Consider the following 21,012-nt stretch of genomic DNA (forward strand, 5'->3'; position numbering starts at 1 on the left):
GTGATGCATCTGATTTTGTGCAGTGATACAGTGATGCATGTGTCTTAATGTGTAGTGATGCAGTGATGCATGTCACTTTATGCAGTGATGCAGTAATGCATGTGACTTTCTGACTTTGTGATGCTTGTATACGTTGTGACTTTTTTCCTCATATTACGTGATGCATGTGACTTTGTGCAACGCAACTTACATGCTTTGTTTTTCCTCACATTTCAGAATTCATCTAAGTCACATTAATACGACTGTGAAAAGACGTAGAAAATGCATAACAATGAAAAAGGGATGACTGTGAAGTTCATTAAGTGAAAATAAGATAAAATATAGGCTGCAAAGTTCCAATCGTGTTTATATATCAGGTGACCATTTTATTATTTTGGTGAAAAAAACAACGATAGTTTTGTAGGTCGAAGTGAGTTGGACGATTGTGTATTTACTTGCACTCTGTTTCATAGTTGTTTATGAACAATATTACTTTAAAACAAAGAAAATTAAAGCCGTTGTTTCATTTTATGATTTCAAGCGCAAATTTTTTTAAAACACCTGTGTATTGAAATCGTCAATTCCAAGTGACTACTTACTATATTACAAAAGTAAGCATGAAAAAGTAGTTTCATGTGGCGATGTGACAACTCACTGCATTTTGTTTTATTTTACAATTCACTGCTCGAATATGAAGGGATTGCATTGTCATCCTTTGGCCTACAATTATGATTTTATCTGACAATCACGTCCGTGACTACATCACAGGTACACAAAGTCACGGGTACTCAAAATTGCATGAAATGAATAACATAAAATAATATCACGTGTATCACTTCTTCCATAGTGCCCCAGCATGCATTATCATCACCAGATCATCTCTAGTTAACCCCCATTATGATGTCTATAAATATCCCAGTATGATGTTTGTTGAAGTCATAACAATAGTAATATATCTACAACTACTAATATTATTAATTTTTTTATTTTATGAACAATGTCTTCAAGAGGTGCAGGAAGTTCACGCCGGTAAAGAAATCCGAAAGTGTGGCTGCTACCTCCATTTACCTATGACTACAAGAGTGAAAAGTACTTGAGTCCGAAGGATTATTATGCTGGTATCCGAGCAGAATGGGCGTTCAGGGTAACGGAGCAAGAAGGATTGTTTAATGATCTACATAACTTTGGAGCACCGGTACCTAATCGTCGTTCATTGACCATGGCTAGACGAAATATGAGTGACTATGAAAAAGCAGTTAGCAAAATTAAGAAGCAGAGCAACAGAATGTTGATGCGGAGATGTCGACATTTTATGCTTCAGCTAGCCACCGAAATGGCAGAAGCAAACAACAGAGATTTGACAGTGACTGAGCAAAATGTCTTAAACAATGAAAAATATCTCTCTGACTACTACATGTCAGATGAGGAATGAGAAATCAAACACTGTTATCTTTCATATATGTTTATATGTATGTTGTGTCGTATCTTCGTTACTGGAGTGTAAGACAATGTTGTTGTTCATATAACGTACGGATGTATTTCAAGTATTTGTTTTATGAACCTGAAGTTTATGAAATAACTACATTTATAACTACACATTTATTAGTTCATGACTTTCATTATTGAATTGCAATGAGTTAATGAATGTTCTGGATTAATGAATGGATTAATGTATGTTGAATTATGTGAATACTTAAAACACATAAAACAGAACAGGTAGCTCGGTGAAAAGCTTCCCTTAACTGGGGCTCGTGAAATAGGGATCAATTTACAAAGAATTTCAATCTCCATCAGGAAAGAAGAAAGAGTCACCTTCTAATCCTTGGAAGTCCAGTAAAAATGATGACTCTAGAAAGGAATGGGGGGTTGACATAAAACAAAACTTCAGGGGCTGGACAAACAAGCTCAAAGCCAAGTGGTTGGTCCAGTTGGGGGACTAATAAAGTTCAGACAAACGAACTACTGCCTTCAATAACACATAAAACAGAACAGGTAGCTCGGTGAAAAGCTTACCTTAACTGGGGCTCGTAAAATAGGGATCCTCTACGTAAAGAATTTCAATCTCTATCAGGAAAGAAGAACGAGTCACCTTCCAATTCCTGGAAGTCCAGTAAAAATGATGACTCTGGTAAGGAATTGGGGGTTGACAGAAAACTAAACTTCGGGGGCTGGACAAACAAGCTCAAAGCCAAGTGGTTGGTCTAGTTGGGGGACTAATAAAATTCAGACAAACGAACTACCGCCTTCAATAACACATAAAATAGAACAGGTAGCTCGGTAAAAAGCTTTCCTTAACTGGGCCTCGTCAAATAGGGATCCTCTACGTAAAGAATTTTAATCTCCATCAGGAAAGAAGAAAGAGTCACCTTCCAATTCTTGCAAGTCTAGTACAAATGCTGACTCTGGTAAGGAATGGGGGGTTGACAGAAAACTAAACTTCGGGGGCTGGACAAACAAGCTCAAAGCCAAGTGGTTAGTCCAGTTGGGGGACTAAGTTTAAAACCCAATTGGTTTTACTTGATTTGGTTGGAATGAATCACTATTTACAATTAATTATACCCAAACAGATTGTTTTCTGCACCTTTTTAAAGAAATTGACGATTCTTTTAGTATAGAAACTAGAATTGTAACCAGTTCTAATGACGCTGATTTGTTATTTTTCGGATTTATACCCAAAGAGAACAACACTTCCGAAATTACTGTGTAACACCAGTTTTCTGGACAGATTTGAATGCACCATGATATTTACAAACATTGGTGGCCAAGTACTCCTACGTAACTCATGTTTCACTCACAAGATCAACCATTATTTTAAAGTTGATTTCAAAAGTTGAGATTGTAAATGTTTCCCAAAACATTACAAATTGAATATTCAAAAGTTTCACACATTGAGTAGTCAAATCGTGGAGAGACTTGTCAGTATATGCAGATGGATTGTCAAGTCATGTGACTTGGTGCACAGGCTTTGGTTTTCTCGATTTTTTGCTCGATTTTTTTATTACAGTGACAACTCATCTCTTATTGATATATGTGGGATTCTTAATTCAGAAAGTCACATGGCAACAGTGAATTCACTGATTTACCTTATAGTGAGCATACCCTTATTTTGTCCGTATATGCAGATGGATTGTGAAGTCATGTGACTTGATGCACAGGCTTTGGTTTTATCGATTTTTTGTTCGATTTTTTTATTACAGTGACAACTTATCTCTTATTGATATATGTGGGATTCTCAATTCAGAAAGTCACATGGCAACAGTGAATTCGCTGATTTACCTTATAGTGAGCATGCCCTTATTTTGTCCGTATATGCAGATGGATTGCGAAGTCATGTGACTTGGTGCACATGTTTTGGTTTTCTAGATTTTTTGCTCGATTTTTTTTATTACAGTGACAACTCATCTCTTATTGATATATGTGGGATTCTCAATTCAGAAAGTCACATGACAACAGTGAATTCACTGATTTACCTTACATTGAGCATGCCCTTATTTTGTCCGTATATGCAGATGGATTGTCAAGTCACGTGACTTGATGCACAGTATTTGCTTTTCTCTGTTTTTTCAGTCTAGTGACAACTCATACCTTGTTCATATATGTGGGATTGTCATGCAGAGGCATCTTTCTAAAGCCGTTCATAACCAACTATATAAACGACTAAAGGTGAAGACATAACCTTACAACTCATTTCGCCCTACGAAATTATCATTCATTTGTTTTAAAAAATTAGCATGGCTACACGATTCATGGGAGGGAGTGGGAATCGCAGAGGTGGTAGGAACTTGCAAAGGGGTGACAGTTTACGACGAGGAGGGGGAAGGGGCCGTGGCGATGCTGAAGACGATTCATGGGAGGGAGTGGGAATACTTGTTTTAGATTATGCTTGTGGTTATCGTGATAGGTTTGGGAAGCAACATTTTTTGATGCCCAAGTATTATCCAGTTCAAGGAGGTTCATGTATGGAGCCATCTGACAATCAAACATGATATGGTTTATCTGACGCTGCTCGTCTCAAGTGGCCCGCACTATTTATAGAGGGGGTACAGCTGGAAACCTTAAGTCGGGAAAATCAACTTAAGATGCCAAAAGCACGTTCTGTTGAGATCCAAAAGGAAGATCCTGATAATGTTGATCGACTATGTGAAAGACTATAACGTGAGATTTCTCAAATGCGCCGTAGGTTAGCCCGCGATATGTAGCTATACATAGTTAAGAAGGATGCCCAGAAGAACAAAACAGAACCAAATGTTGCGGCTATCAAGGGTATCATGGAGGATCCTGAACTTGTCTCTGACGCCGAGCTTTCGGATTATTCAGACTCTGAGCCACCTGCTGATTTAAGCGCGAATTAGGTGTTAATGTCTACACTTCGGCAATATTAGGTCATGCATTAATATGTAATGTCTATGTCAGACTAAGTATAACTGTTATGTTATGTTTATGTTTATGCATTTTGTCTGTCTAAGTGTTATGTTTATGCATTGTGTGTTCAGTTCAGGGTGTCCAGGATGTATGTAATGTGTGTTCAGTTCATGGTGTCCAGAATGTATTTTTGTGGGAGACTTATGTCTGTACTACCTATGTAACTAAAAACTATTACATTTGCAACTTCAGTTATGTTGTTTTCATGCCTGTATGAGTATTTAGTAAATTAGTAACTTCGTATATTATGTATTAAGTTTTATTACAAAAATGTTGACAAAATTTATTTTAGGAGCTCTCGCGGTGGCCTTCGTCTTCTTGGCCTACTCTGCGGTGCTCTTTGCGTCTCACCCTTCATCGTTGCTCATTGAACTGCACAGTGTGTGGGTGTGCTTCGGACTGTAGAGCATGCATGTCACCTTTTAACCCAAAACAAAGATGAAAGAAATTTTTTTTATTTTTTTTAATGAAAACGGGTACAAAACGGTTTTACTAAATTGGTTTTCTGAATTGCATTCTCACCTTGTAACCCAAAACAAAGACAAAAGAATAAATATATATATTTAAATAAAAACGGCTTTAGTAAAGCCAAAATAATTTTATGAATAACACCTTCTAACCCAAAACAAAGACAAAAGAAATTTTTTTTTTTACATGAAAACGGCTTTAGTAAAGCAAAAAAAAAAAAAATTATTAATTACATTATCACCTTCTAACCCAAAACAAACACAAAACAATAAACAAAAAAAATTTACATGAAAACGGCTTTAGTAAAGACAAAAAATTTTTCTGAATTACACTTTCTAAACCAAAACAAAGACAAAAGAAAAAAAAAAATTTAACATGAGAACGGCTTCAGTAAAGCAAAAAAAAAATTTATGAATTACATTATCACCAAAACAATGACAAAAAAAAAAAAAAAAAAAAATTACAAAAAAAAATTAAATATAATTTAAATGAACAGTGAAAGCGTGGTTTCAATCCATGCTTACTGTAGTGAACAGTGAAAGCATGAATTTTGTAAATGAACATGATTGACTTAATAATATCTAAATGAACATGATTTTAAAATTATATATATGAAAAATATTATGTAAAATTAATATATGAAAAGAGGCTTTTCCCATAAAAATTTAAATGATATATAAATTGGCTTAATTCCCAAATGTTTGGTAATTAGTTAAAAATATTATGTAAAATTAATATATAAAGAAGAGGCTTTTCTCATATGATGTAACACAAATTAATATATGAAAAGAAGAGGTTTTTCCCATATTATGTAAAATTTCTGAATTACACATTCTAAACCAAAACAAAGACAAAAGAAAAAAAAAAAAAATTTCAACATGACAATGGCTTTAGTAAAGCCAAAAAAAATTTATGAACTACATTATCACCAAAACAATGCGAATAGGAAAAAAAACAAAATATTAAAGTAAATAAATAAATAAATAAATGAACAGTGAAAGTGTGGTTTCAATCCACGCTTGTATTTATCAACAATGAAAGCGCGATTTCAAATAGCGTTTTCTTTAGAAAAAAAAATTATATTGAAAGCGCGATTTCAAATAGCGTTTTCTTCAGAAAACGAATGCAGAGTGAAAGCGCTATTTAAAATAGCGTTTTATTCAGAAAATTTTTTTATGTTAAAAGCGTGATTTGCAACCATGCTTTCTTAATTTAAAGCGTGATTTGCAATAGCGCTTTCACTATTCATCACTTTTTGGGCTCCAAACAGTGAAAGCGCGATTTGTAATAGCGCTTTAACTTAGTTTGGGAATTCCGTCCAAACTAAGCCTAGTTTGGGAATTAAGATACAAAATAGGCTTAATATGAAAAAAGCCCCAAGATTTGATCCCCGTTTTCTCTCTCCCTTTCCCCTCTCCCTCTCATGTCTTTTTCTCCCCCTAAAATGAGAGAAATTTTTGTGACACGTGTAACTTCTACTAGTGTGATTCATTTGATAATAGGGTATATTGAGTGTCTGAAGAATAATAGTGAGCATATATATTTGTAATTAGTGAAAGATAGTGCTACGTAATACTTTATTGACATACAAAAATTTCTCCTAAAATGGAACAATAAAAAGGGTAAATCAAAAAATTGATGTTGCCAATTTTTTTATTTTTATTTTTTATGAAGTGCATCTTTTTTTTTTCACTAAATTTGAATAAAAACTCCATTTGATATTAAGGGTTTTAATGAAAATTTTTGAGCTTTCATCAAAATACCGATCAATCGGGCGGGCGATTGAGCGAATGTTCGGTTAGTCAACCAGTCAATATATTTTTTTCACAAAATTTTGCATATGGGTGGTCATCAGGGGACATTCAGGCTGACGACTGGGTAGTGTCCGGCTAATCGATTGGCTAGTGTATTTTTTTCATAAATTTTTGTCTAGAAGTGGTCATCCGGGGGTGAAAATCTAACGTCTATAAACAGTGATTTGATGAAAGCTTACAGGCATCCTCAATTTGGTGAAAGATTTTTATATTCTCAATTTGATACTCATTTAATGAAACTATTGGAACAGAAAAAATGTTATTTTTTTTATGAATTTGATGATAGAATTAATAAACCATTGGAGATGACCTAAGGGAGTGGAGTGGAATTGATGAACACTTTCTTAAATTTATTTATTTTGGATTAGGGAGTGGAGTGGGGTTACGTGGCAGATGAATATGTAACATGTGAATCTAGGATATGAGTGTTTGAAATTGGCTTCCCAGTGAATGGGTTTGTCATTGTGCAAGAAGAGGAGGTGTCTTACTATTCAAGATAAGATGTTTGGTTTCAAGTGATAGTAATCAAGAAATTTTCTAGGAAAGATACAGACAGAATGCACGTTGCTATTTTGTGATTCTAGACAAAAGGGCAATGGAAGTAGATTTGCTAGGAGTACACAAAAATTTCACAAAATAAGATATAAATTAGAAACAAAAAATAGTTACTATATGTGGACTTCACACCAGTGAATCATATACCTTTGTCTTATATTTATATCTCATTTTATGAAATTCTTCAATACTTTCTCTCACATCTCTGTCACTATAACAAAATTGGCTATTCTCGACTTTACGTTTACGGCATGCATTTAATGCGTGTCGTAGTTAATGTATTCTATGACATTTTTTTTTATAAGTCATTAATGCTTTATCTTTAATGACATATATACCATGTAAGTTATTGATTTATATATTTATAGCATGTAAAAATATGTCATAAAAATTTCAACAATGCTACGTAACTCAAATTTTGTGGCTCAAAAGTGGCTCAAATGGCCAAAACGACATCGTTTTGAGTACAGAACAACATAAAAATGGCCAAAACGACGTCGTTTTGACTATTTGAGCCACTTTTGAGCTACAAAATTTGAGCTACGAGACATTTTCCTAAAAATTTTATACTTGTAAGATCTACAAAAATTTGCCATGAGATATTTACACTTAAGATGGTATGCATTTCACGTCGTAATATATCGTAATTTTATACATGTATTAGCATATCATGAAAATTTTTATTAAAAAATTCAAATTTAATGCCAGATAATGAAAAGGTTCATATCCAAAAAGAATAAAAAGGTGCTATTATTTTTGTATTCAAAAAATATAAAAAATAGTCAGCTTGTTTGGTTTTGGTTTCCAGAAAACACATTTCAAAAAATTTTACTTTTTTATTTTCTATATTTTTTTCAATGATTTTTTTAATATTTTAAGCAATTTTTTTTAATTTTTTTGAGACACACCTAACATAAATACACTTAAAAAATATAATATTTGTGAAAAAATCTTTAAAAACTTCACTAAATACCAAAAATATAATTAAAAAAAAAAAGAAAATTCAGTGCATTTTTCATATTTTTATATATTTATTAATTTTTTAAAATATTTTTTCACAAATATTTTACTATTTAGATATATCTAAGTAAAGTGCATCTAAAAAAATTAAAACATTTCTTAAAATTTTAAAAATATTTACTAAAAACAAAAAAATCTGAAAAATAAAAAACTCAATTTTTAGAAAATTGAATTTAAAAAACTGAAACAAAACACACTGAGTACATTTCATATAAAAGACATAAAAAAAAATCAACACATTTCGTATGCATATTTATTTGTTCGTTGTTTATATATTTTTTCACAACTATTATTTTTTAATAGAAACGAAAAACAAAAAATATAAAAATAAAAACTAATTTTTAAAAAAGGATATATTACATTTTAGGGAAATTGATCAATAAGTCCTATATTTTGAACTTATAATCCATATAGTCCTATATTTTTTCTTGTGATCCATTTAGTTCTTTTTTATGTGTAATGACTCATTTATCCACTACATTGGAGTGTCACATTTGAAAAAATTATACTAAAGAGTTTTTTTTTTTGATCAACCAAAAAAAAAAAAGAAATTTATTGATGAATAAATAGACTATTACAAAAGATGCATCAAAAAGAGGGAGGGGTGCAATAAGCATCACAGTAACCTACGCCATCCCAACAAGATTGGCATCGCGAAGGCTACCCAATCATCTGCTAGCACCACCCAATGTTGGTGAGAAACAAACAACACAGAACACAGATAACAACACTAGCAGCAGCCCAAAGCTCCTCATGAAAATAGCAATACTGCTACTGAACACCTGACTATTGCTGCCCAAAACAGAACAACAAGAAGATAAGACACCTGTTGGACTAAGAACTCAGCTAGATTGCCAATTTACCAAGCACCTTCTGATCTGTGTAAGATTGAAATTAAAGTCGTGAATTGAAAAGTTAAAATCCTTCAATAGTAATTTCATCCACACAACAATCCTAATCTTGATCAACTCACATAACTCGATCAGATTTGGAGTAACAGCTCTGAACACACATTCATTACGATCTTTCCAGACAGACCATAATACAACTAGTGGGACAGCCTTCCAAATCTTCCTTTCTATCTTCCTCATGATTTCCCTAACCCACCATAACAAAAGTTGATCCATCGAACCTGGTATAGCACCCTGAACATCCCATCAATTCAACATATTAGCACAGACCTTCCACACAAAGGGGCACATGATCCACAAATTCACTGTCACTCTTACAAAAAACACATATAGTGGACACATTCCCATTAAGAACACCTACTTTATGAAGGAACTCTTTTGTCTTGACTTTCTTCTTCCAAGCTAACCACCCAAATCCTTGTACCTTAGGAGGAATGTAATTTATCCAAACCAATTTACTTATTCTCAAAGATGGCCCAGGACTATGCACAAAAGATTTGTATAATGATGATACAGAGAACTCACCAGAGGCATCTCCTGACCAAACAAATTTATCAACTTGCCCTAGTTTCACTTCAGGACCTAACATAAGATGACTTAACAGACTTGCAAGATCCACCTCTTCCCAATCATGTAACCTTCTTCTGAATGAAAGATTCCATTCTCTTGATACAGCCTTTCTTTCATAATTGAAGTTCCGACCCTCCCTATAAAAATGAAGCTTGAAGTTTATCAAATTCTTTAGCTACCTCCACAGACATCTTAAACAAAGACAAATAGTACACTAGAAGAGCGGAAGTTACTGCTTTGACAAGTGTTAACCTTCCTGCAAAAGACAATAACTTCCTTTTCCAACCCGCCAACCTATTTCGAACTTTATCTAAAGTAGGTTTCCTTGTGGCTTTCTTCCTTGGGTTAGCCCCTAAAGGCAGCCCAACATAAGTAAAGGGTAAGGATTTAACTCTGCAATTAAGGCCTCGTTTAGGAACCTTCCCTTTTAGTCAAAAAGTCAAAAAGTTACTAAATTAGCCAAAAAGCCAACAACCCATATCAAAAAGTCAAAGATTCTCTTTTCTCTCTACTTTTCACACATCTTTTCGTAAAAAGCCAAAAAGTTATCCTAAACATACTAGTTTTTTTTAGCTCAAATTTTAGCTAAATAGCCAAAAAGTTACTAAATTAGCCTGTTCCCAAACGAGGCCTAAGTAATGAAGCAAAACCATCCAAAACATCATCTGAGACACCCACGCCACATACATCACTTTTATGGTAATTTATTTTCAAACCAAACATGATCTCAAAGCACCTTAACACTCTTTTCAAATTTCTCACCTCTGCCTCCTTAGCTTCACAAAATAACAATGAATCATCTGCGAATTGGAGATGGGAAAGCACAACACCATTTGACCCTACATTCACTCCATTAATTAGTCCTAAATCCCGAGCTCTGGTTAAGAGAATATGAAGTCCTTCTGCTGCTATATTGAACAAGAAAGGGGACAAAGGGTCCCATTGTCTGGGTCCCCTTGTCTTAGTCCCCTTTGTGGACTGAATTCTTCAGTTGGTGATACATTGACAAGCACTGATAGCCTTGCAGTTGAAACACACTCCTTAATCCAACTGGACCATTTAGATCCAAACCGAAGCTTAGATAACATAGAGAATAAGTAGCTCCAATTAATGGAGTCATATGCCTTTTCAAAATCTATTTTTAAAACCACTCCCGTCTTCTTTGTTGCCTTCCACCCATCAACAATCTCATTAGTAATTAACACACCATCTAGTATATTCTTTCCACTCAAGAATGCTAACTGTGTTTCACTGATTATGTGAGGCAGTACTGCTTTCAACCTATTTTCCAATAGTTGGCTAGGACCTTATAAATTGACCCCACCAAACTTATAGGCCTATAATCAGATAGCCCTATTGGCTTTTCCTTCTTAGGTATAAGAGTTATGAAGGAGCTATTGATCCCCTTCACCAATCTCTCATTCCTATGTAATTCCTTTACAAAGTTTAACACCTCACCCTTTATTATTTTCCAAAACTTTTGAAAACATAACATATTAAAACCATCTGGCACAGGTGCTTTATTTCCATTGCATTCCTTCACTACTGCTCTTATTTCAGCTTTTGTGAACTCTACTTCCAACACACCAAACTCCATGGTTCTTGCCACTGATTTAAAAGACCCTCCTAATTGAGGTCTTGATGCCCAATGTTCAGAATACTGGATAATGAAATGCTCAAGTACTTTAGCCTTCACATGACAAGGATCCTCAAACACCACCTCCTCCACTGTAATAGAGCTAATTTCATTTCTTGCTTGTCTACGTTTTGTCATTACGTGGAAAAAACTTGTATTTTTATCACCTTTCATTGCCCAGTTAAGTCTTGATTTTTGGAGCCACATCCATTCCACCATTCTACTCAATCTCCACACCTCTTCTCTGACTTCTCTCATTTTTGCTTTTTCTGAGTCATTAAGGTCTCTATCCTCAGCCAGAAGATCAAATGGATGCAAATCTGCCTCTGCTATCTTCAATTTGTTGATCACATTCCCAAATATCTCCACATTCCACTTCTTTAGACCTAATTTCAGAGTCTTCAACTTATTACGTAATACATACCCAGCCCAACCTACTACATTAGCCTCTTTCCAACTATTTTCCACAAAAGCTTGAAAGTCTCTATGTAAAAACCATGCATTGAGAACCCTAAATGGTCTAGGACCCCAGTCTCTCTCATCCTCCATTAACAGTAAAGGACAATGATCCGAGACTACTCTAGGTAATCCCCATAGCTTTAAATTAAACACTTCAAGCCATCTTGGATCAACTAAGACCCTATCAATTTTACTCCACCTTTCCCCATCTGCTGAATTGCACTAAGTAAACTTTTTGCCCAATAGTGGTAAATCAGACACCGTACATTTATCTATAAACTCATTCAAATCTTTTATACTCCTATCTCTTCTAGAACACCCTTTCTTTTCACCAATACTCCTAATCTCATTAAAATCCCCAGCTACGCACCAAGGCTTAGGGAACTCCTCTTTTAAGTTTACCAGTCTATCCCAAAATTCTCCTCTTGTATCCACTTCATTAGGTGCTTAAATATTTAACAAAGTACAATCAATTGAATTGAAAAAGGTACTTGAGATAATGATAAACCTTATATTACTGTGGCATTTTGACATTTGGAAGATATCTGGATCCTAGATGCATAAGAGACCTTTTGTTGAACCTTCTGCATCCACAACCATAAACTCCATTTTATCCTTTGCCCACAATGTTCTGACTTCAGCCTTTAAGATTTGTGACTTTTTTGTTTCTTGAAACATTGCAACATCCACATTTTTTTCCTTTAATAACTTCCTAATTTTACCTTGCTTTTCCTTCCTACCATTCCTCTGACATTTTATGATAAAAGCTTCATCACAACATAATATTACTCCATTGTATCACCCTAATTAAAGAATCCTAAGCCCATGTTCTGTTTCCCCCTTCCAATCTTTCCATATCCTTCATTTCTAGCTCCACAATCTTGGTCAGCACTTCAGCTTCTTTCTCATTGTACTCTAGTCCCAAAATTTCCCCCATCTTTAGAGTTGCTTGAGCTTCATTCAAAACATACCTCCCTTTATCCCTTTCATTTTCAATCGATGCTGATAGAGAGATTGCTGCCACTACTGCTCTCCAAATTGCTGTCTTTGGAGTTGATATACTTGCTGAAGCCCCTTTCGACCATACCTCTTAGCTAAGTCAAAGTAATCCTTCTTTGCCCACTGGTGATTGTATTTCCTTCTACTACTTAACTTCATCTTTCATTTCTTCTTGCTTTCAGGTCTACTACTGGCACTTCATCGTATGCTTTAGACATACTTGAGTTCCTAGTAACTAGTCTTACTGCCCTATTCCTTACAGTTGTATTAGTAACCTGTATTGTAGGCCCGTTATGGACATATTACAATCCATGTTCTTGTCTTGATAATTGATTTTGGACCAATACCACTTCAATATTCACACTAGGCCTAAACAGATTCGATCCACTCAAACTTCTAACATAACTAGGCGTGAGTAGTTGGCCATCAATTCTCTACCTCCCACCAGCTTCATCTATTGAGCCGTTTCTTTGGTTTCTCGCCTTCATCATTATGTTACATTCCTCTCTATTGGCTTCTTTTCCCACACCACTTCTTGACTCTGTAACTTCATTCTCACTCCTCCAACTCACTTCCTTCTCCATTTTCTCACTCCTACTTTGTCTACATAGCCCATGATCTTGTGCCACATTAGACATATGTTCCAGTTCAAGGCCTGACTCATCCTCTATGTCATCATCTTCTTCCTTTTCACTGCTGTTCTATTCCATCTCTTGCCTTTTCAGCACATTGGAACTGCAATTCTCTTCCATATCTTGATGCTTATTACACCGAAACTTTCTTATCACTGTTTTTACCATTTCCAACTACTTCGCACATATACGCACAAGATCTAGTGAACCACTGTTTTCCAGATGAACGACCCTATTAATTGGTTCCATACATCTGGTGGAGATCTTCATTTAGCACACACAAATGACTCTGGCTGATTTGTATCACCATCGAAGCCTATATCTTGTCCTTACAATCCACCAATCCTTTTAAGATTTGTGCTGTTCCACAAATTTAGTGGGATACCATAACAACTAATCCAGACATTTCTCTCCTGCTCCAACACTACCCTTGACTTCCCTTTAGTAATATCATCACACTAGTCCAAGATCAACTCCTTTATTGGCTTCAGTTTCAATCCCATATCCTTCTTTGATTTGGATGTTATAACTACATCACGTCCTCCACTTTCTCTTACCATAATATCCTCAATACCTACTGATTGAAGCTCTTGTTTCAAGCTAATATTGGCATATTTGGCCTTCAAACGCACCACTACACTTTCATACAACCACCCATTTCCAATTTCCTCTACCCTCAACGTAATGTTTTCACCACCACTCCTTTGTCCTGTTATAACCTCTGCATATGATCTTTGATCTGCAAATGGTTTTACTTCACTTCTTCCTACCCCACCTTGGACATTTAGACTCTTGGTTTGAGTACGCACTGGACCTTTTACAGCTTTATCATTTGCTTTTTCCTTACCAAAATTTGCATGCTTTACCTCTAAAGCTTTATCATCCATCCATAGACAATTTGCTTTTTGAACTACAATTATGGCAGCTACAATACAATCAAACCTCACAAAGCCAAATCTTGTATTCGTAACCCTTCTTCTCTTATGTGGGATAAAGACATCATTTACCACCCCAAACTTTGTAAAAAGGTTGAAGAGGCTCTTTGGATTCACTGAGTTTGGCAGGTTGTCCACAAACACAGTGAAGACATTTATGCTTTCTTCCTTCTTCCATGTTCCTTGTCTCCCCCTTTGCCTTAGAACAGGTATCCATCCTCCTTGTTGGTCACCTTGTGACCTCCATCGTCCCTGTTGGGCACCATGTGACCTCCATTCACCTAATGACCTCCAGCCTCCTTGTTTCTCCATCCCTTTTAGTTGATGTATACTAAGGAGGTTTTTAGTGTCACATTATACTCGCTACGTTGGAGTGTCACATTTAGGAAAAAAGTATGCTAAAGAGTTTTTAATTTTTTGCAGTGTCATATCATACCTGCCACGTTAAAGTGTCACATGTCATGTTTGGGAAAAGTATATTAATGAGTTTTTAATTTTTTTGGACTGTTACATCATATCCTCCACGTTGTCACATTTGAAAAAAGTATACTAATAAGTTTTTAGTTTTTTTAGAGTGTCACATCATACCTGCCACGTTGTTACATTTAGAAAGAGTACACTAATGAGTTTTCAGTTTTTTTAGTGTCACATCATACCCGCCACGTTGTCACATTGAAAAAAGTACATTAAGGAGTTTTTAGTTTTTTTGGAGTGTCACATCATACTTGCCATGTTGTTACACTTGGAAAAAGTATGCTGAGGAATTTTTAATTTTTTTTGAGTAAAAGATTTAGAGTGTCACATCATACCCGTAACGTTTTCACATTTGAGAAAAATACATTAAGAAATTTTTAATTTTTTTGGAGTGTCACATCATACCCGTCACGTTAGAGTGTTATATTAATGCTTGTCACATTAATAAAAGGGTATAGTCGTCCACCAAAATACTACCAAAATCGAAAATGGAACCATATGAAAAGAAACTCTTTACTAATATGACTTAACAGATCAATAGAAAAAACTTGAGACTAATTGGAGAAATTGTTTGTGAGATGAGACGTATTGGTAAATATCCCTACATTTTATACCCTTAAACTATCGCCAAATTGTTTATTTAGTTCATGATCTATTGATTGTGTATACTATGTCCCTAAAGTATATAAATCAAAGTATATTTAGTCCTTAAATTATCGATTAAATCCATTAAATCCTATAAAGTATTTAATTTTCCTAAAGTGTTTAAATCAAAGTCTATTTAGTCCCTAAATTATCAATTAAATCCATTAAGTCCTATAAAGCATTTAATTTAAACTTGTTTAGTCTCTAAAAGGATTACAAAAATAAAATATAAGCTTATAAATATTATAAATTAGTAAAAGACTCTATCTAGTTAAAAAAATTGTTAATTTTTTATTCTGTGTTTCAAAAGTGGGTGTCAATCCATATATTGAATTTCCTTTATAAGAACAAGGATAGTTTTTTTTGGCTCCACAAAACAAAGCCTTATTGATGAAAAAACACAATACATGTAAAATTTATATCAACAAAGCAGGAAAATACACAGAGCATCATAACTAACCTTAACAATTCCGACTAGGTTGGCACCGCAAATGAAGCACAATCATTTGCTAGCACTTGACCCAAGATTGGTGAGAAACCAATCAAAAGCAACCAAAGAAAGAAAGAAAAAAAAGAACAGCAAAACAGGCAGCAATGCAACAATAGAGCAACATCAATAAATAATGAGCAACCAAACCAAACCAGCAGTAGTAACAAAACAACAGCAGCATCAACGCCTCTTCACCAACACTGACCCAAACTAGGGTCCAAGCAACATACCCCTCCATCCACAATTCTAAGACATAACAGATAGTGAACCAGACCATCCGAACAGATTATGTACAAAACCACTGAAAGCTGCTGCTATTGCTCCTACTAACCCAGGCACCTTCTAACCCATCACTCCAATTCAACCACCATTCCTGATGTAGTACTGCATTTGTTGCAGATTCGACAAAATATCATTAACAGAGAACACCATAGAGGTTGAAGAGGCCTTGATCTACAATGCTACTCTCACCTTAACTAGGTCACACAGTTCATCCAAGTTTGGTTGAGTACCATTGACTTCACACTCATTTCGATACTTCCAAGTAGACCAGAGAATAGCTAGGGGAAGAGCCATCCAAAATTTCTTTTCCAGCTTTTTCATTTTGCAACCAGACCACCACATCAGCAACCTATTCACAGAGCCAGGCAAGACCCACTGAAAACTCCACCATCTTACACTGTTAGACCAAAGCAGCTACACAAAAGGGCAGAAAAGCAGAACATGGCCCACTGATTCAACCTCATTATGACAAAAGACACAAGCAAGATTAACATTACCACCCAAAATATCAATTCTATGAAGAAAACTAGCAGTTTTAACCTTTCCAAGCCAGGCCAACCACCCAAAAAATTGCACTTTTGGTGGAGCACAATTGTTCCAAATTAATCCTGCCACGTCCAAAGTAGGCCCAAGACTAGCCTCACACCAATTGTAAACTGAAGAAATACCAAACAATCCTGAAAAATCTGCAGCCCATAACAATCCATCTGGATTATAGATAAGGATAGTTATCTATAATATTTTTTTATTTATCTTCTACAATGAATACGTGCTTGCATTTATCTAGTATTACATGTTAGATTTCGTTTATAATTTTTAATTGGTTGTTTTTAGGTTTTTTGCTAAGTTCTTTTTATTGCTTAATTAATGTATTATTTTGTTCTATTACTATTTGTAGAGAAGTGTCATTATTTAAGTTATCTAAATCTACTTCTTTAGTATATCTAATATTCATATAATTTATTAACAAGATTGAAAAATCAAATTCTAATATTAATTTAAACATACAACGAAATAATATACCTTTTAAAGGCAAATTAAAAAATTAAAAGATTTTTCTGTAATAAAATCTTAATTGGGGAGCGTCTTTTTTACTAATTTATAATACGTATGGGAATATATTTTAGTTTTGTAATCATTTTAAGGATTAAATAGATTTGAATTAAATATTTTATGGACTAAATAGAGTTTGATTTATATACTTTAGGGACTAAATAGATTTAATTGATAATTTATGGACTAAATAGATAATTTGACCATAATTTAGGGGTGGTTTGGGATGATCTAAATAAGTGTACTTTTTGACTTTTTACAAAAAGGTGTGCAGAAAAGTAGAAAGGTGATGTGATAGAAAAAAGATAAAAATATAAAAAGTGTGTACTTATTAGTACACCCCAAACAAGGCCTTAGAGGTAAAATGTATAATAAACTCTTTAAAAAATCAATCAAACCAAACAAGATGATTGATATTTGAATATTTCTATGTCTACACTTTACACGTCATCCTAACACATGCCGTGAAAATTTATAGCGAGAGCATTTTCGCTCAAACTTTCAAACGTTGATATGTTAAACTTTTTTAAAAGTTTAGGTGGCAAATTCACATATGTTAATTTGATATAGAAGTTCTTCACTTGATATGTAAAATAATTTTTTAAATTTGAACTCTTTTATTTTACATAAAGTTTTTTTATTTCCAAAAAATGTATGAAGTAGGAACATCTCAAAATTAGCATGAATGGGTGATGCCAAATGCCACATTATCTTTTGGCACACTCAGTGGAGTTGATACTTAATGCCAAAATATGATCCTTGGAGTGTCACATCATTTGTTAAGTATCGGGTGGAGATACTCTAAAATATCTCATCATATATATCATATATATAAAAATAGTGTTTTTCCCTTTCTTATGTGGCACATTCTAAAACTTTTTCTATTTATATATAAAGTTCTACACAAGCAGCCTATCCAAATCTCAACTAAGTTGGCACAAAGACGACCATCTCTACACTGCTATCTTTAGTCTAAGTTGGTGAGGCACCAACAAGAAAATAAAGAAAATAGTCGAAAAACCAAAAAATTACAAAAGACCAAACAATCAATGGATCAATTAACCCCTACCAATACACCTTCTAATCTGATTGAGATTGTGTATGAAGTCACAATTAGGATACTGCCACTCTCTAGATGCTGTTCTGAGCCAAAGAGCCACTGTATATTTAATAAGATCAGAGAGAACCTCTACATCAGCTTCTGCATTATTGAATACACAGTTATTTCTTTGCTTCCATATAGACCAAAGGGTTACAAGAGGGACACTTCTCCAAATCACCTTCTCTTTCTTCTTAAACTTACCGCTCTTCCTCCAACATAACAAGCAATCAATTGTGCCAGGCATAGCCCAATACAGACTCCACCACGGTAGCAGGGACGGCCATACCTTCGACACAAAATGGCAATGTCTTTTCTCTCTTGTCTATACTTTGTTGATGTATGTTCTCCTTCATGTTTGAAAATCATTAATAAAGCATTTTTTTCTTTGCTAATCAAAAAAAAAAAAAAATTTTTTTTTTTTTTTTTTTTGTACACAAACTCAATTTCAAGTATAATAACCAATTTTATATGGACTCTATTTGAGAAATACTCATTTTTTATATATTTTTCATCGTGTATTCAATTTTGTTGTTGTCAGATTTCTTTTATAGAGTTGATATTTTAATTTAATTATTATGATATTTGAAAAAAATTTACTCGATATACAAATAAATAAATAATTAAGACACAATATACTTAATTATGTGCATCACACTAATCAAATTAATTTTCTTTTATATATATTTTTATTTTTTTTTCTCTTAATATTAATTTATATTTAATTTTTTATTTAACATGAAATTATTTATTATAAAATATTTATATTTAATTTAAATTTTATATGCCTATATACAATATGTATGAATAATTCAAAAAAAAATATTAAAGAAAAAATCAATACTCTACATAATTAGTTTAATATATATCATGTAGAATCAATATATAACAATTACACTTTTATAGCACAATAGATCTGAAAGCATCAAAATACACAAATAATTTAACTAAATCTATTATATATAAGTATTCAAGTGAACTTTTATAGAATGATAAGGGTAAAATTATTAAAATAAATAATTAAAATTAATATTATTTTTTTTTGTAACACATATCATAATATAAAATATCATTACATTAAGAATATCTAATAAAATTAACAATATCTAATCCAACACATATATAAATTAACAATATTTATTTTATTTAGAAATTGGAAAATTTATGTATAAAAAAACAAAAGAAAAGAAAAAAGCGGTGAACTGATAAAAAAGAGCTTTGTTTGGTTTTTTTAGCAAACAAAAAAACCATCCTTCGGGAGATCATATGAAAAATATAACCAATTCTTTTGTTTCCTTGGGCTACTGGCCATCCTTCGGGAGTACTGGGTTTAATATCGATATTTTAGTAACAAACCCAATAAATCTAAAGTGTAGTACTTGGTGGTGTATTGATCTTTTATGAAAAAGGGGTGTGCGCGAGTTGTTTATTTCAAGAATAGACTGGATCCAACTAGTTATACTTTTTTTTTTTTATAGTCAAAAGGGAACTTTATTAATGAAGAAACATGTACAATACAAGTGTTATACATCAATAAAGAAAATGAGCGCAAAAACAATCCTAGGTAAACTTTGCAATCCCAATTATGTTTGCACCACAACCAAACCAAACAATAAAAAAACACACAAAACTAATTCAATAAACCAAGCACCTAACCACTCCCTCTCTCACCTGTTTGAGATTGAAAACAAAGTCATGCACTGTGTAATGCAATCCCACTGGATACTCTTAGAAATTGTCTTGAGAAAAGCTTGGATAGAATCCTTTTCTTAGAAATGAGAAAAAACTGATGCTGAAATTTTCATTTCAAATAAATTTGTGAAATATTTTAAGGTTGTATTTGAATCAAATATTTGATGCAATTAAAATTATAAAGACTAAATTAACACAAAAAATAAACTATAGAGACTATAGGTACAATTTATCTAAAAATATTGACACAAGAAACAAACTTCTGACTATTATATAATTTGTCTAAAAAATTATCTTATATTTCATTCACTAATTGCTACATTAATAGGAAGTTTATAAAATCAGCTTTTAAGTTATTATAGATTAGAAACAGTTGGGATATATGAACAAAACAAAAAGGGAAATAAGAATATTAATGTCCTACATGTACATATAACGTTTGTTGCATAATCTATGTAGAAGGTGAAAAAAAATGCTGAAATTATCTAGTGATATATAATAGTTCTCAAACAAAAATGAGTCAGGAAAAATATTTAACAAGTCAGTCTTTTCCAACAATGCACATTCTAAAATGATATAAAACTAAAAAACAGAAAAGTAATTAAAACACACAAAATGCTATATGAAGTAAAACTGAAGGATGCTTTCAATTCTCATTACCTTAGAAGGAATTGACAAACTCAGTTTGTAAGTTTTCTAAAAACTAGAAGCAGTTAGGACATGAAACCAAACTGAAAAAAAAAAAAAAAAACAAAACAAAACAAAACAAAAGCAGTTGGAACAAAATTTCAACTGCAATATGTGCTCATAGTAAGTCCATAGCAACATGCCTTTAGTTGAGGGGAAAATGAACATGTCAAGTCATCTCAGCCCCACA

General features: G+C 33.4%; 1 protein-coding gene across 1 annotated transcript; it reads right to left on the reverse strand.

Moving 5' to 3' along the window:
* Positions 1-10,647: 10,647 nt before the first annotated feature.
* On the reverse strand, positions 10,648-11,924 carry LOC145800654 (uncharacterized). Its single transcript, XM_082890371.1, has 2 exons — positions 11,243-11,924; positions 10,648-11,045 (listed from the first exon to the last, which is right to left on the reverse strand). The coding sequence occupies exons 1-2, from the start codon at positions 11,922-11,924 to the stop codon at positions 10,648-10,650; spliced, it is 1,080 nt and encodes a 359-aa protein (XP_082746497.1).
* Positions 11,925-21,012: the final 9,088 nt, after the last annotated feature.

This window comes from Camellia sinensis, chromosome 10, assembly GCF_055761805.1.
Source record: "Camellia sinensis isolate YWXY chromosome 10, ASM5576180v1, whole genome shotgun sequence".
NCBI classification, from domain to species: Eukaryota; Viridiplantae; Streptophyta; class Magnoliopsida; order Ericales; family Theaceae; genus Camellia; species Camellia sinensis.

Excerpts from the sequence above, each read along its gene's own strand:
- LOC145800654 (XM_082890371.1), bottom strand. The coding sequence starts at position 11,924 with ATGGAGGATGAGAGAGACTGGGGTCCTAGACCATTTAGGGTTCTCAAT. Across the intron at positions 11,046-11,242 it reads TAAAGCACCTGTGCCAGATG|GTCCTAGCCAACTATTGGAA; the intron begins GTTTTAATATGT and ends TCAATTTATAAG.